The following is a 17,499-nucleotide window of genomic DNA, read 5'->3' on the forward strand; positions in this document are numbered from 1 at the left end:
AATTATAGACCTCCAAAGCTGAAACAAAATTTCTGTTTTGTATAGAGAAAAGGTGGCTGTTCTTGGTTCTGGACTCAACACACCAAGAAGCCAGTTCAGGCTTCCTGTGAATCCATGTAGTGGAAGAGATGTGAGTGGTGGGTTTGGACAGATTAAATTCCATGCACAGCCATGGAGCACACTAGGTGGCCTTGAGCACACCACAATCTCTCGGCCTGACACCTCTAATAGTAATAATAATAATAATAATAATAATAATAATAATAATAATGTTATTTATAAAATAAATTTATAAAATAATATATAAAATTTATAAAATAACTCTTAGGATAGTTATTCAGTTAAATCTTTTAGTGCTGCTTCCAAATTACTGGCTGTTTAGAGGCTTTTATGCTAGTTACAGCAACAGTATGGTAGTAATTTTCCTTGAGGTTTACTCCCGAAGCCTTTCTCTTTGGAAAATAGGGACACTTTGAGGGTCTGGTCTTGTGGTCTGGGCAACTGAGGATCTCCATACACACTGCCCAGGCTTGCACCCCAGAGAGGTTAGTTTGGTGCTGTTAATGCAGCAAAAACAACGCAGGAGGCATCAGTTACTGGACTCTGCAACCGCAGCAGGTGCTGTGATTCTCCAATGCTTTGACTTCATCCCTAGAGGCGCACTCCATTGTCTCTCGAGACAGATGGATGCCAACAATGGTAGCAAAACTTGAAGACACTGCTTTTCATTTTAAAATGTAATTGTAAATTGGAGTACTGTATTATGCATAAATTTGGTATTAAACATAGTTACTGTGAAGTATCTCTCATCCTTTTTTGGAAGTATTTCTGTTTTTCTGTTTCTACCTCTAAAATATCTCCCTTTGCTTCCAGTGGGAATTATATTTCTCCAAGCAATTATTTAGACCTGTATTTGAAACCTACTCTCTTAAAAGCCTAATTCAGCCATTATTGCGGAAGCTAGGCATCTATTAATTTGTCTAGCTCTCGCAAGCATATGCTTTCTTAATTTGATGTGAATTAATAAGAGATTTATTTTATGAGATCTGTTTGAAGGAGACAACACTATATCTCTGAAGGATTTAAGATGTCTTATTATTTAAAGGATTGGGAATAGTTAATGCTTGGGGAGTTAATTTAAACACAAATGGATAAGGCACAAGAGAATGTGTTTTTTTTCCTACAAAGGTTGAAGCACTCTGGTTAAAAAATTTGCATGTCTTTTTAGTTTATAATGGTCTAAGAAGTCTTCAGAAAAAGTTCCTGCAAAATGTCTAGAGTGGTGTTTTAAGGCTTGTTTACTTTGGTGTATATGCATGGTAGGCTGTGGTTTCTGTTGTATGTATGATAATGTTGCACAAACTTTTACCCTTCTGTTATCATTTATCAGCTGCTGATACCATTTCTGCTGCTACATGCATAAACAGAAACCGCAGGACTGCAAATATACTATGCATTTACTCCAGTCTAAACATGAACTTAAGAGTTTCCCCAGACACTGCTTTCCAGGACTCTGCACACCTATTCAAGCACAAAGTGTAATTACTTTCTTAAGGGACACCAGCAAATTGATAAAATAATTAATTACCAGTATTGTAATGATTTTGTACAAATCTGTGGTGTGGTTCCTCTTGTAATACTGTGAGCTCTTAATCACATTGCAGAAAGGATTATACAACATTCATTATGCTCAAAAACATGGTTGCCAATGGCAGTCAAAATGGTCAGTGGGCTGGAGCAGCTCCCCTATGAGAAAACATTGTAACATGGGAAGCTGTTTAGTTTAGGGAGGACAGCTAGCAATGTCATAGAAGCATAGAATTGAAAAGTTGGAAGGGACCCCACGGCTCATCCAGTCTAATTCCTGCAATGCAGGACATATGAGATATGTTAAATTATGTAAAATTATTCATGGTGTGGAGAAAGTGACGAGGGGAAAGTTTGCTTCCTCTCTCAGAATGCTCAAATTCTGTCTATTGAAACTGTTTAGCTGGGGAATCTTAATGAGTTCAGTGTCACAAGATTTGATGATAGCCATTATCTTAGATAGCTTCAAGATGGGATTGGACAAATTTGTGGAAGATGCAAAGCTGTCAGTGGCTACGAGACATGATGTTTATATGCTGCTTCCGCATTTCATATGTCTCTCAACGGCCAGTTCCTGGGAGACAATAGTGAGAGAGGGCTATTTCTTTAGTGCCCTTCTTATGGGCTTCCTGGTGGCATCTGGTTAGCCACTGTGAGAAACAGGATGCTGGACTAGACATGATTTTGGACTTATGCTCTCATGAGTGACATCTTCACTCAAGTGTTTAAGCCTTCGTTTTAAAAGGAGCTATATTCTGAAGTTAGAGACATCAAAGTAGAGACATCACCTTGCCAACAAAGGTCCGTACAGTAAAAGCTATGGTTTTCCCAGTAGTGATGTATGGAAGTGAGAGCTGGACCATAAAGAAGGCTGATTGCCAAAGAATTGATGCTTTTGAATTATGGTGCTAGAGGAGACTCTTGAGAGTCCCATGGACTGCAAGAGGATCAAACCTATCCATTCTTAAGGAAATCAGCCCTGAGTGCTCACTGGAAGGACAGATCATGAAGCTGAGGCTCCAATACTTTGGCCACCTCATGAGAAGAGAAGACTCCCTGGAAAAGACCCTGATGTTGGGAAAGATGGAGGGCACATGGAGAAGGGGACGACAGAGGACGAGATGGTTGGATAGTGTTCTTGAAGCTACCAGCATGAGTTTGACCAAACTGCGGGAGGCAGTGGAAGACAGAAGTGCCTGGCGTGCTCTGGTCCATGGGGTCACGAAGAGTCAGACACGACTAAACGACCAAACAACAAGAACAATATTCTGAAGTTGCCAGCTGCTGGTGCTGCTTCCCACTATACCACTATAATAAAACATAAGCAAAGGTTGCACAGAATACAGTGGTGACATTGCCTGTGTCGTCTGCTGTGCTGGAGTATCTTGTCCTTTCATACTACCTTCTGGATATTGGGTTATAGCCAATGCTTGTCCTACTTGGAGTAGATCAATTGAAATGAATAGATGACGAATTTGTCTTCTCTGTTGTCTTCTCAAAGGCACCTTGAAGCATTTTTCTCCTCTTAGTTAAAATTTATGTCTAGCGCAAACCCTGGGTAACTCCTTTGCATACCACATACGCCCTTAAGACTGTGGCAGCCAAGGAAGCTGAGAGAGCACAACTTGGGCACAGCAGCACAGACAACAAAATGTATGCAGCCCTCACCCCCTTCCCTGTGATTTGACTTTAGGCTCCTAAACCGGGGAGCAAGCAACATGGATGCAGGAACGGCTGCAAGCTTGATTGCTCTGCAGTCCTCTGTGGCATGGGGTGGTCAACCGTGCTGTGCAAGAGTCGCCTGAAAAAAGCCCTTAGGAGATATTTAGCCATGGTTCTGCCCACAAAACGGATAAAGCCACAAACCACCTTGCATTATCTCAGTCCATTAAACAGGTGCACTGAGAATGTTGAACATCGGAGCATGTTGTGGCCAGATTACATTTTAGCGTAGGATTCCTAGGCTAGTCAGTGAATCTCAAAGGGCTTTGTGGCTACAGAAGAATTAACCATCTACAGCACGCCAAGAAGAAGAAGAAGAAGAAAAGAAAGCAGTTATGATGTTGAATAGTTGACCATTTGTGTTGTGGCTCCATTACGTCATCAGACTCCCCAAAGGAGGGTCAGCGAAAAATCTACTCTGGACCCACTGTGAACATTTCACATCTTTGCTAATAGTAATTGATACATCTCTCTGCTGTGAAATTCATCCAATGCTTTTAAAAAGCTCTCTGAGGTAGTGGCCATCACTGCATCTTATACTAAGAAATTCAGTGAGTTAAGTGTTGAAAACGAATGTTTGGGTTGAAAACGAATGTTTCATAGGGATGTCTGAGTTTTGGTGGAGGTGGGAGAGGTTTTTTTATTTTTTTTTTAAAGTAACGTTTAGGGGCCTAGGAGGCTGCAATATACTGAGTCCATCTAGTTCAGGATTGTCTACCATGATTGGCAGAATTCTCAAGGATTTCAGACATGAGCTTTTCCAAGGCCTATCCAGGATCTGCTAAAAGAGTCCTTCAGTATAGTTATGTAGAGATGGATGAATTATTTATTTCTTTAATTGCATCCTTTTCCATTTCTCTATTTACCAGGGTTTTGTTTTTTAACCACCCTTTACATAGTATAGAAATACATATTTCAACGTGTATTTTCACTCAAAATACATAATTAAATGGGTATTTTATTTCAAGTTAATATTTGAACACATGTTTTGATAGGTTTAAGATATTTGCAAGATTTTGAGCAGTAAAAAATATGGTGGATAATTACATTCTGATCTGTGCATTAGTCAGAGAAGTGGGGAATCCGTCTATTTTGTATAGGAACTCACCGTTTTCTTCAAGCATCACTAATCATAGAGACTGAACTGTTAATGTTGCATCTCATATTCAGATATTCATCTTTTCCCTTTGGTTTTGTGTTTTGAAAGTTTAGAGAAGTTAAAAGTAATTTTTAATTTTTATAAAAAAATAATAAACATATCTACATTGTGAGTCTGCAGGAAGTACATATAATTTTAGGAGCAGTCATCATAATAGCTACCATATACTAAACCCCACCTCCGTCAGTGGAAAAAGATGGTCTCAGCAAAGCAGATTTCTTAGGGTGGAATTCAGTGTCCCACTTTTGTGAGCATTTTAGCTTGCCAGTCGGAATGATGCCCCTCTCCTGCCCCTTTGTGCTGTTTTGGGTGTTCTCCTAATACACACACTCTGAGCATGTTTCAGGAAGTGTGGGGGAAAGGGTGGGTGAAAGAAGTTGCAGCCCTTACACTTTATAGGTAAGTCCAGTCCTTAATTTACAGTCACTGGTAGTTCGGGAATTATGTCATCATTATTAAAAGTTCAGAGTGCTTGCCACCTATAATGTTGGGAAGAACTGAACCAGCAAGATGCAAAAATCTGTTTTTATAGATACCATCTCTCCCCCTGGTTTTGATGGACTTTTGTAGATGGTGATGATTAGGAGAAGGATTGCCTCTAAAATTGCCCGGTGCTGTTCAATTAAACAACAACAACATGAGCCCCGCCTGCAGTCTTAGTCTAAAGATGTTTGTTTTATATTTGATAAGTATTAAACTTTTAACGTAAGCCAAAAATACAACTTCCCCAAATGTTCGTACATATTTTTCGGTATTTTTGCTTTTGCATACAAACATCTGTCAATAAAAATGTAAGATTGCTGTAAATTAGGTGAACCTAATTAATTATCCAATAAGAAACTGCCATGCATGGAGTGGAGAGACAGCCTGCCAGTCAGTGCTGATTAAATCTCCCCTCATTTTGTGTGGCAGTGTGGGATCCAGCCTAAGCCCTATTTAAATGAGTGCTCGCTATGCCAAAGCTACACTAAAGAAGTATGTGATTAATTGTTTCCTAACCTTGCATATGCTTAATGTTAAAAAAAAAAAAAGTTTGTGATCCTCTAGCAGGTATTTCTCTCCTCTGGAGGGAGAATAATATGAAATTACACCTTGGTTGCTTTGTTTTAACATGAAGCTCACTCCTACAACCTCTGCCAGATTCAGTAGGCTGAAAATAATTTTGGTTCCAGTTGTTATAATAACATTGCACCATATAAAGCCGTTTCATCAGATGATCTCAAAGTTCTCTGCAGTCTATTAATTAATTAAAGTTTACTCCCTAGAGTGGTAGGAAAGTATTAATAGGTATGCATTATGTAGAGCCTCTGAGAACTCAGTTTGGCGGCGGCGGCTGCATTGTTCTTGTCTTGCCCCAGTGAGATTTGGACTTGCATCGCTCTGTATCTATGAAAAATCTCAGGAAAATTAGGAGAACTTGGCTTGCAGTTAGTTGCAAATATCTTGCACATCTTTACTCAGTGCAGCTACATTTTAATAGATCTATTTGCCTTGTCTTGGACTTATGATAGCGGACCCCACCCACTTAGAATGTGCAGTGACATTACTTTGCATCATGAGCCGCGCTCGCAGTCCAGCTAGGTTTCTTGCCATTGCTACGCAGCATAGCGTTTATGTAGCTTTCCAGGTGGGAAGGGCCTCTAGCTAAGGAATACAGCATGGTGTATGTTGAGGAAGGAAAGGATGACGTAATGCATATCTAGTGACTTGCTACTTCCAACTTGAGATACACATGTTGTTTCCATGTATTGTGGCATTGAACCTTTAGGTTTCTGTGCAACCTTAGTTAACTTTAGAGGAGCTTGATAGGTTGCACTAGAGCTGAGCTGAATTTTTGTGAGCCTTTACTTGTTCTTTTCTATTAGCATAGCCCTTGATTCATCACTGTGTTCCACTGAGTTTGTAGTATTGTTATATGTAAATAATTGAACTGGATGGCCAAATTATTTACCATAAAATTAGAACTAGATTTTAGGTAATGAACCACTTGCCATTGCTTTTGAGCAATTTTCTCCCATGAACTAATTCCTAGAGCTGTTGAGAGTTTTACTGCGTGACGTGCCCACTTGCTTTAAAAAATGAGTTTCACCTAACTTTGTGAAAGATTATCAGCGTTGTTAGAGGCTGTTGCTTGGGAAGTTATACAGCATTTGACTGCACCAGATGACAGAACATAACTCGGTGCTACAAGCCTTCCCTTTCCATCCTACACATGACTATGCTTCTCTGCTATTAGGCAGACCATAGGAATAATTCCTTCCTTTCTCCATTGGCCTGAGTGACTCCAAGACTGTATTCTGACACCTGAGTTGCATTTGGTTTATCTTAGCGTCACACATGGTCAGGTTTGGATATAAAATGGGTCTGGAGGGTTAATTTTTAACACATAAAAGGAGCGGGCAGAGAATGAGAAAATAACTAGCCCTTAGTCTAACTTACCTTTCCGTGTTCCACTGCTTTAATACCAAAGCTGTCTCACTTCCGGTATTAGAGCTGAGCTCTAGGATTGTTGGGGATTGTTAAAGACGTGGAATGCATTCATTTCAGTGCTTAAAAGTTAACCCATCTTATCTGTTTTGTAGCTGACTTGATAAGCATATGTGTAATAAATATGTATATGCCTGGCTGTATTGTTAAAAAAAAGTACTATTAACTCTCCAGAAAGGACTACCCTTACTACAAATCTATCCTAGACATAAGGGTGTGTGTGTGTGTGTGTGTGTGTGTGTGTGTGTGTGTAAGTAAGCTGAAGAGAGTAGCTTTTCTGATTGTGGTACACTGGGAGATGCCATCAGGGTATATCATGTCACAGACTGAGCTGGGCTGATACAAGAGGGATTTGGGTGGGAGAACAAAGAATTGTCATTTTGTGATGTAGTGATTGGAAGGTAGTAGTGATGCATCACTTTTGAATTAAGCTATGACACCAAAGTTTCTTGATACTGCCCTCTTGATGGGCCAAAACTGGTTGCCAAACAGCTGGATACCTACAAAATATTGGGATCAGAATTTGCGAGAATGTCTATGCAAGAAGGAGTGCATATGGAAAAGGACAAAGCATTCTGAATGCTGTGTATTTTTCTAAACATGAGAACTGTTTGCCGCAGCCACCATTTGCTGTAGTAGATCTAATGCTGCATAGAAAGCAGACATAATCATGTTTTTAAGTAAGGAAAAACCCCAACTGATCGTGAATGCATAATTTAGGAAGGAAATCTTTTTTTTTCTTTTGCAGATGTGCAGATCAGCTCTCAAAATGTCTTCTGTGTCTTCCGTGTACCTCCTAAGCCAGTTGCGTTAGCCCTCCTGCTAGCTGACTAATAGAATTAATAACTGTAAAAGCAAAAAAACAAAAAAGCATTCTAGAGCCACATGCCTTATGAAGTCAATGCTGGGTATGATTTTAAAAGTATGTAATCTATTTTTTTTTCCAAGTGGAAATGTTAACTGGAAAACTTCTTGGCACGCTATAAAGCATTGTGCAATCTGTTATTTGTCTTACAGATAATAATTGCAGAATGCTTATATGCTTTCTCTGTATTCTCACTCTGTCTAACATGACTTGCCAGTAGATAGTTTCTTCCATTTAGAAGTACTGCAAATGGGCTTTTATTTAGATAATATGTCTTCTTGAAAAATGATATTGATAGTGTAGAAGCCAGAGGAAAAGCATATCTTTCTTTAAGGGTAGAGTATCATAGATACAGTCCAATGAAACTGCAGTTTTTAGGAGAAAAAAATATTAGGAAGGGGTGGTGGAAGGGTGATGCGCCTAATATTAGCATCACAGATTCTTCTTCTCATACGAAAATATTGGCAATTATTTCGAGATTTTAGAAAGCCGGTTGGGGGGGGGGGACTTCAAAAAAGCTTTTGTGTATTTTGCCTCACCCAGCCCATGGCCAGCCATCTGTTTCAGCTCTTCCTAAGCTCTCTTCTTCTCAAATCCCATTGGGATGATAGTACCCAAGGGGTGTGGCTAGCTTCAGTATAGATCAGGAGGTATCTTCAGCAAGGCGATATTCAGCCCACCCAGTTGCTGAACAACGTGGTGGTACTGTGCTTACCATAAAAACCTCTTTCTTTGTAGGGGTTGAGTCATTTCCCCCATTTTGGGACCCTGGGTGGCCAACGTGGTGCCCTTCAGATATTGTCAGACTACAGTTCCCATCATCCATAACCAATGGCCATGCTGGTTGAGGGTGATGGGAGCTGGAGTCCAGCAACATCTGGAAGAGAGCACTACGTTGGCTAGCCCTGCTCTAGGCAGTAAAGTTATAACATTTTAAAAGTACTGTAAAATTATAGCATGGAAGTTACTGATAAGATTCTCATTGGAACATTATGTTTGCTTGATAACTATGAGATTAGACCCAGACCATGCAAAATATGAAAGAGTGCATAATTTACTGTTTGTTTTAAGAAATTCTGGATGCAAAGGATCTCTTATGTGAGCAACACTCATCTCAAAACATAGCTCATATAGCCTATAGTAGCTCATATATATTTTTAAGTTCCATATCTGTTTTTGCAATTAAGGGGTTTTCTCATCTTAAAGCAAAGAGTGGCATAGGGTTCAGCAGTAGGAAGCGAGGAGGTAACCCCCCCCCCAAAAAAAAAATCTGGTGTGTGTGAGTGCATGTATGAGGCTAAATACTGATCTCAGTATGACACATCAATAATTATTTATTCTAATAAGAATTTTTTAAAAAAAGAATTTAGCATGGCATTACTGGGATTCTTTTACAGAGATGTCAAGCTGCTAACTGATGCATAGAACTGGAGATTACCAGTGATATTTTAAAATTTGTTTAAATTACTTTTAAAATTACATGTTGCTATTTCTGTAAGATTTAAGTCAAAATGAGTGTGCCAGCATTGTAACTGTGCCCAAGTAAGTGTGCCACTGATAGTATCCTGTGTTTTATAAAAGCTTGTGGGTATTTTGTATCTGGCAGAAACTGCACCTTTATGTTTAAGGGTGAGGGGTGGCATAAATTGACTGTGTAGTTTAAGCAGTCTAATTGTTTTTCTGTTTCTGCTTTCAGATATGGTCCGGAAAAAGAACCCCCCTCTAAGAAACGTTGCTAGTGAAGGTGAACCCGAGACCCTCAAGTCGCCGGGTCCTGAAAGTGACACTGTTGAAAGGCAACGAGAATTTTCTGCCGGTCAGATGCAAGGGAACGCTGAGCAGAGTGAGGCTGCGGAGCAAACTGACAAGGAGGGGTTTTGCACGCATGTCCCAGAGTCATCTCCCAGCACTAAAAAGGACTTTAAAAGCTCCGCAACAAGCGAAAAGGCTGGCTTTAATTATGAAAGCCACAATAAGGGAGGAAATGTTCCATCCTTCCCTCATGATGAGGTGACAGACAGAAATATGCAGGGCTTCTCATCTCCAGCTGTTGGGGGAATCTCAGAGTCCTTGAAGTCTCCTCTCAGATCAGATGCAGATGACACCCAAGATGTGATCTGCACCCCGCCAGGAGATCTGTCGGAGAAAAGCGATGAGCATCGCACATCACCAAAATCTACGGACGAAACAGTGCATGTGCAAAGTGGTCAAACCGAGGGCCGGGGTTCGAGCCCGGGTTCGGTGGCCTCAAAAAACCCACAAGTGCCTTCAGATGGGGACGCAAGGCCAAGCAAATTGAAAGCAGATTTGCTGGCAAACGAGAACCCTGATATGGCGCCTCTGTCTCCAGAGCTTCAGGACTTCAAATGCAACATCTGTGGCTATGGTTACTATGGGAACGACCCCACAGATCTCATCAAACACTTCCGCAAGTACCACCTCGGGCTGCACAACCGCACCAGGCAGGATGCTGAGCTTGACACTAAAATTTTGGCTCTCCACAACATGGTGCAGTTCAGCCACTCCAAAGACTTCCAGAAAGTCAATTGTTCTGTGCTGTCAGGGGTCCTGCAGGATATCAATTCCCAAAGGCCTGCCCTGCTAAACGGGACTTATGATGTGCAGGTTTGTATCTCGTACTTCCATACCTCCCTGTGCGCTTCTTAACAAGAAAAACATGGGGACACCATTTTAAGCCTGCGTAATGACTCTCATGTGAGCTGCTACACCCACATCAATGCCACTTAAGTTACTGCTTTTCAAATTTGGTCTGCATGAATTCATCGTTCATTTCACACATTATTCAGAAGCAGGCTTAGGTTTAGCACTGTGTACCTAACAAGAAGCCTCTCAGTGAGTGACTCCATGGTTAAGTTTGGATATAATGCTGTGCCACAGTTTTACTTTACAAAAGTGAGCTGCTTGACCAATCACTTTACCTTTTCTGGTGTTTACCAGAGGAGGAGATTGGAAGCACCTAGGCCCTGATATAAAGTAAGTAGAGTTTGTTGTTACTCCCAAAATGAGCTAAACTGTGGTTAGTTTGTAAACAGCTTTGATAAAAAAGGCATTTTGATTTGGGCTTGTTTCAGTAAACTGTAGTCTAAATTAACTACAGTTTCTCCTTATTGGATGAAACAGGAATTTAAAGGGAAAAGACCTCTAGGTACACAGAACAGGGTTTATTAGGCCCAGCATACAAATTCTTCTTTGGGGCACTCCTAATAGTTATTTATCTGATTTGTAAAATGCTGTTTAAGCTTGCTGGAAGAAGAAGCTTACGAACCTAAGGCCTTAGCATTCTCATCCCCATAACGGTATACTGCGGTTTAATGTTACGTTTCAAGCCAGGTCACATGTTTGCAAAAACTTGCTTGCTGCATTAGCACATTACATTTTCAATTCTCTGCTTAACTGAGTCGGGGATAGTACATTTTAAGTTAGTCAGGACTGAATCCCAAATGAAGCAGATCAGATCAGATAGTGATGACTTTTCATTTGGTTTCAATGGGACTCAGTCATGACTAACTATTCCTGGATTCAGGGCTCGTAGGGTGTAATGGGTAATGACTGAAGGAATCTTCAAATCATGCTTCCCTTAAGGATAGGGCTGCTCATATTATTTGGTGATGAAAATATCCAAATTCCTCAAGATAAATTATGTAAACAGATGCAGTGCAGAGAATCACAGAGTTTGGAAGGGATCACAAGGGCTTAGCTAGTCCAGTCCCCTGCAATTCAGGAACCTTTTTACCCAATGTAGGGCTGGAACCCATGACCATGAGATTAAGAGTCTCATGCTCTTATTGGCTGAGCTATCCTGCTTGGTTTGATGGGTCATAGAAAAATATCTAGTCCAGCCTCTCACTCAATGCACAATCTATTGTGCAGTATGATGCAGGGCTTCTTACATTGCATTCTGCGTCTGATAGTTGATTTTGATTTTTTTTACGGGGCGGGGGGAGAACTTAGAACAGGCATGGGCAAGCTCTGGCCCTCCAGATGTTTGGGACCACAATTCCCACCATCCCTAGCTAACAGGACCAGTGGTCAGGGTTGATGGGAATTGCAGTCCCAAACATCTGGAGGGCCGGAGTTTGCCTATGCCTAGAAGCCATAAGTTTGTATCCAATGCTAGTTCTACTCAGAGCAGATCTATTTAAATTAATGAACCTTTGTTAGCCATATCTATTAACTTCAATGGGCCTATTCTGAGTAGGACTAGCATTGGATATAGTCCGGAATCAAGAGGGTGGTATGAAAGGGCTCCTTAGCCCTTCTTCCAACCATGGAATGGGGGAAATGTGACTTTCCAGATGTTTCTGGACTAGCACTATGATCAGGCCCTGGACGATTTGTGGGATAGCATCAGTTGTCAGGTCAACCTCTTGCCTGGTACAAATGGGACTTTTGTGGTATGGACTTGATGGGGTCATGATTGTACCCTTATGTGGCACCCTAATGGTTGCTGGCCCAACTCTTGTCTTCCTTGCACAGATGTAATAATCTGTTGGCAATGTGTGGTAGGATGGGTATGGGGAGGCTTAGGGATGCTTAAATGGCAGACAGCCAAATGTGCCATGGCTTTATTGACAAGGGAATGGGATGTGCCTTCAGCAGTTTCGGCATGTAAGTCTCACTTCGTGCCATGTGATTCTAAAAATGGGAAACATGCAGGTTTGGTAGATCATATCTAGGGGAAAATACAGTCCTATGGGAAATAACTCTCTTGAAATAATGTAGCAGAAAATTAGTATCTGGATTATTTTAAATGAACAATCTGATCTCTGCTGGTTGCTGGAAGCCATGGCTTTTCTTATTGATTTTTGATGGAGCAAGGAACATTAAGTCTTGAGGACAAGGAGTGTAACTGATCTGGTGCCAGGCCTATAAGGCTTACATTTCCGGACAACAGAAAGCCATCTGAGCATTATGAGAGTAATATTCCATAATAAATCCTAGCACACTTCATCATCATAGTAGTATGCATGGAGAAGCAGGCCTGTATTTTTTCTTAGGCACTGTGGCTATTCTTTTCAGTTTTGCTTCTGCATACTCTACAGGGTATGTTATGGGTGGAGGTGGGGAGTGCATAATTCCGTACGTTATGTACTCTGCAACTTTATACTAATTTGCCTAAATTCCCAGCTGAATTCCTCTCATCTCCAAACACTGTGCCTTGCTGGAGTCTCCACGTGTCACAATGAGGTTTTTAATTTTCATTGCGCTGGCTTTGCCTTAGAATTCTGTTATCATTCACAACCACCTTGTTATGTAGGCTAATAATAAATATTATTCTAATTATTTTGCCATCATGGTACAGTGTGTGGCTTTCTGCTCTTCCACCATGAACCCTTTAATGCTTTTAAAAAAGGGGTTTGTTTTGTTTTTGTTTAAATGGCATTCCCTCTCCAGTAACCAGGACAAAAGAGAGCATGTATCGCTAACCACAAATGAAGCAGTCCAATTAAGTGCAATCAGGCCAGTTGGAAACAATAATACAAATTTACTAATTTGTTAGTGACAAAATTAAATGATTTTCTATGTGGTACTTCATCTAGAGATAGTTTTATTATAAATTATGAGTGCTATTTTTTCTCAGTTAGACTCAGTCATGTCACATCCCCCTAACTACTTTAGTTTACTTTTTTGGGTCTCGATGTTTGCTGTCTGAATGGCATAATTTGGTTAAAGAGAAACCTCACCAATAGTGATATAATTAAAGTCACATATTTCACAGACATTTCACTAAAAACATCCAAGTAATATAGAAAACTTGAAATTTTGCTTGCTGGAAACTTCAGGTTAATTCTATAAAGCCTGTTGAATTAATCTATTGCGTCTTTTGACAGTTTCACTTCTGTAGAAAAAGGCTGGCTCTGTTTGTAGCTTGTTAAAACTGCAGTGTGACACACATTTGGTTTATTTCAGCACCTGATGACAGGGCTGTAGGGAGATTCTGTGAACCCTTTCACAAGAATTTATCCTGTAAAGGTTTCTTATGAAATGACTGTCTGGAATATATGCTGGGTTGCAAAAACTGCTAGTACTCTTGCAAGTAACGTGCAAAACAAATAATAAGCTAAACCTATGGCTTGTAAATAATATTGGCATGATGTGTTAAACAAGACACAGCAGTTTTTAATTACAGTGATAGTTCCTGGGAATGCCAATATTTAATGATGGATCCAGCAGTAAGGATGGTAGGAACGTATGATTAAGGGGCACAGAAACATTAACCTCCGAGCAAGCATAATGGTGTGAACATTAACTGGGAGATGTGGGCAATCCAGAAACTGATTTTGTGTTTCTTTAGAACATACTATTTAACTAACTGATTCAGGCTTTCAAAAAGATTGTGATAGTCAATATACAGGAATTGGATTTTTTTTATTTTTTAGCATTCTCTTACATCTTCCTAACAGTGATATTGTTAGGTTCTTTGTTATTTATGGGCAAGTTTGTTCTTGATTAGATTGGACTGGATGCTTTTTCTGGGCGGCATTTTCTGAAATAAACCAGATGTGCGTGATATCTCAGATTGAACAAATAGAACTAGAAATAAAACAGATCAATGAAGACCGTACTCGTTTAATAAGGCTTGGCAACAAAATGCTGTAAGGAAGACAAAAAAGGGGTAGGAAACAGCACACAGATAATCTAGTTAAGATCAGTTCTTTCCTCCAACCAGAAATATAGTCTAAAATAGACCAGACACTCCTATATGAAGCTAGTAATTATTTGATAGAAACAGTTGGCTCTGGAATCTTCTTTCATTCATATCTCTCTCTCTCTCTCTCTCTCTCTCTCTCTCTCTGTGTGTGTGTGTGTGTATATATATATATATATATATATATATATATATATATATATGCAGGTTTTGGTGTCCTCGGGTGTCTTCCCGTGTAAAAGTTGGGGTGTCTAGGCGACGTTTCGACGAGGTCTCACTCGTCATCTTCAGGCTGGTGCTTTCGGCTTCTTGTTACTGGAACAGAGCGGGATCTCAATGTTTGAGTTCCTATAAATACTGTAGAGGGGGTGTGGTGTCTAGCCTCCAATGTTCTGGGCAGAGAGGAAGTTCCCAGGCTAGTGTGCCTTTTCTTCTTTTGTTCCTTAATTACTTGAGAGATACCTTGAGTGATTTCTTGAGTGATATCCTGAGTACCACTCAGGTGGGTCATTAGGTGTGGATTAGTTGCTAAAGTCTTTGTGTCTTGACCTCTTGAACTTTGTGAAGAGTTTTCCTGAGAAGATGGCTGTATTGCACTTAGTTGTGCTTTGGCTTGGCTTCGTCAAGACACAAAGACTTTAGCAACTAATCCACACCTAATGACCCACCTGAGTGGTACTCAGGATATCACTCAAGAAATCACTCAAGGTATCTCTCAAGTAATTAAGGAACAAAAGAAGAAAAGGCACACTAGCCTGGGAACTTCCTCTCTGCCCAGAACATTGGAGGCTAGACACCACACCCCCTCTACAGTATTTATAGGAACTCAAACATTGAGATCCCGCTCTGTTCCAGTAACAAGAAGCCGAAAGCACCAGCCTGAAGATGACGAGTGAGACCTCGTCGAAACGTCGCCTAGACACCCCAACTTTTACACGGGAAGACACCCGAGGACACCAAAACCTGCATTCCTGTACCCGTGAAAATCTACGAAAGCATATATATATATATATATATATATATATGAGTTTGGGGGAAAAGAGCATTAAATATTCACTCATTCCAAATGTTAGACTTCACCACTTGTACATACACCAGATGTTGATGCCAAACATGTAAGAAGATAAATAACTGATTAATATTTTCATGCTTCGCAGTAAATACTGAACAGATTTTATAAACATGCAGTAAAAGGATTGCTGAAATTCCCTCCAGTGCCCACACATTTGTCTTGCGACCTTGCCTATTCTGGAAGTTGTTTCCACACCCCCCCCCCAATGCTGTTTCATTTGAAATGGATTGCGATTCAGTAACTCCCAGTCTTGGGGGAGGAATAACTAAAGCTTCAATCTTGAGCATGCTTAACGAATGGTAGAACTTAATTACTAGTATATTTAATGCTTCTAATTTATACGTTGCATTTCAAGTGTCACTTACTTCATCTTAATACTTTTTCCAAGAACCTGGCCAATATCATTACTGCCATATTGTAGATGGAGGCTGACATCGAAGAGATGGGATTAAATAAGGGTACCTAATTAAATTTTGGTTGTTGTGAGATTTAAATGATGGACATTTGTCTCATAGCTCACACGCTTTAACTAGCACACTACAGAAGCTTCTGCAGGTCTAGTAATATATGGATATACTTATTCATTTAATGTATTCGTATCCTGCTCTTTAGCCAGGAAAGGCCCCCAGGCTTGCAGTCTAAAAGGCAGGACACAATAGGAATAAGGATTTGGAGGGGGGGGGGCGAGGTGCCATCAACAAGGCTGCCCCTAAGTGCTCTCTCCAGGGTTGAGGTCTAGAGTGCACATTTGGGTAAGGAAGCAAACAGAAACTAGAATACAAGTGACACTAATCTGATAGTGAGGTCAGTATATAAGCACTATAGCATATGCTTATCACGTGGTGGTCATGGCAGTGAATTTCATATCCAAACAGCCACCTATCAGTGCTTTTCAGAGTGCTTAAAGGACAAGTGTGTTCTGGTCACAGATAGTAACATCTGAACCACCTGTCACCTGCTTGGACATATTTGCTTAGCGGGTGGCGCTGTGGGTTAAACCACAGAGCCTAGGATCAGAAGGTCGGCGGTTCAAATCCCCGCGACGGGGTGAGCTCCCATTGCGTGGTCCCTGCTCCTGCCAACCTAACAATTCGAAAGCACGTCAAAGTGCAAGTAGATAAATAGGTACTGCTCCGGCGGGAAGGTAAACAGAGCTTCCGTGCGCTGCTCTGGTTCACCAGAAGCGGCTTAGTCATGCTGGCCACATGACCCGGAAGCTGTACGCTGGCTCCCTCGGCCAATAAAGCGAGATGAGCGCCGCAACCCCAGAGTTGGTCACGATTGGACCTAATGGTCAGGGGTCCCTTACCTTTATGAAGATACAATTGCTTGCCTCCACTTCAGCCTTGGTGGCACTAGTGGTGGCACTAGTGGCACTAGTGGTTATAATTTCAGAGGAGGTCCAAAGAACTGACTGACCCTTATTGGAAGGATCAGTTTCAGTTAATGTAGCCTGCAGATGTGGACAAGAGGCTTGGATGAGAATGACCAACTACTTGACCCTTGCCCTTCATGGCTGCTTACAGGTAGCTGGAGGGATTTGGCAGAGTGGGTCTATTGGGTAGTTAATGTCTCATTGCGGGGAGGGGTGTGGTCTCCACTACTTTGAAAGAGGAAGTGATGCATCTCCTTCTTAGGAGGAAATGAATTCCACAGGGCTACATGATCCATAATGAACCAATTGGCTAATCAAGATTTATATGTTCTCCTGGGGTTATGGCAGTCTGGGCTTAAATCTGCTCTGAATCATGGGATAGTATTATGTTGTAGTACTGAAATGATTGTATGGTTGTGTTGATTTTGTGATATTTTATTTGCTGTACTGTTTAAATGCTTTATTATTTTAATGAAATGTTTTTACTGACTACAGTGAAACCATTCTGTGGACACTTGGTATATAAATGTTGATTATATATACAGTATTTAAAAAACTGCAT

General features: G+C 40.7%; 1 protein-coding gene across 13 annotated transcripts in view; it reads left to right on the top strand.

Annotated features, from left to right (window-relative positions):
- The window catches only part of TRPS1 (transcriptional repressor GATA binding 1), a 233,038-nt gene that overhangs the window by 55,342 nt on the left and 160,197 nt on the right, over positions 1-17,499 (top strand). For 6 of the 13 annotated variants that reach the window (XM_083748997.1, XM_083748992.1, XM_083748993.1 and 3 more), the window contains exons 2-3: positions 7,704-7,877; positions 9,517-10,445. In XM_083748997.1, coding sequence (XP_083605123.1) covers positions 7,841-7,877; positions 9,517-10,445 — 966 coding nt within the window. In that variant the 5' untranslated portion in view covers positions 7,704-7,840. Of the gene's footprint in view, positions 1-7,703; positions 7,878-9,487; positions 10,446-17,499 lie in introns of all 13 variants that reach the window. The other 7 variants (XM_083748991.1, XM_083749003.1, XM_083748996.1 and 4 more) reach the window with 3 other exon arrangements.

Source organism: Podarcis gaigeae (genome assembly GCF_964106915.1).
Source record: "Podarcis gaigeae genome assembly, chromosome: 7".
NCBI lineage: Eukaryota > Metazoa > Chordata > Lepidosauria > Squamata > Lacertidae > Podarcis > Podarcis gaigeae.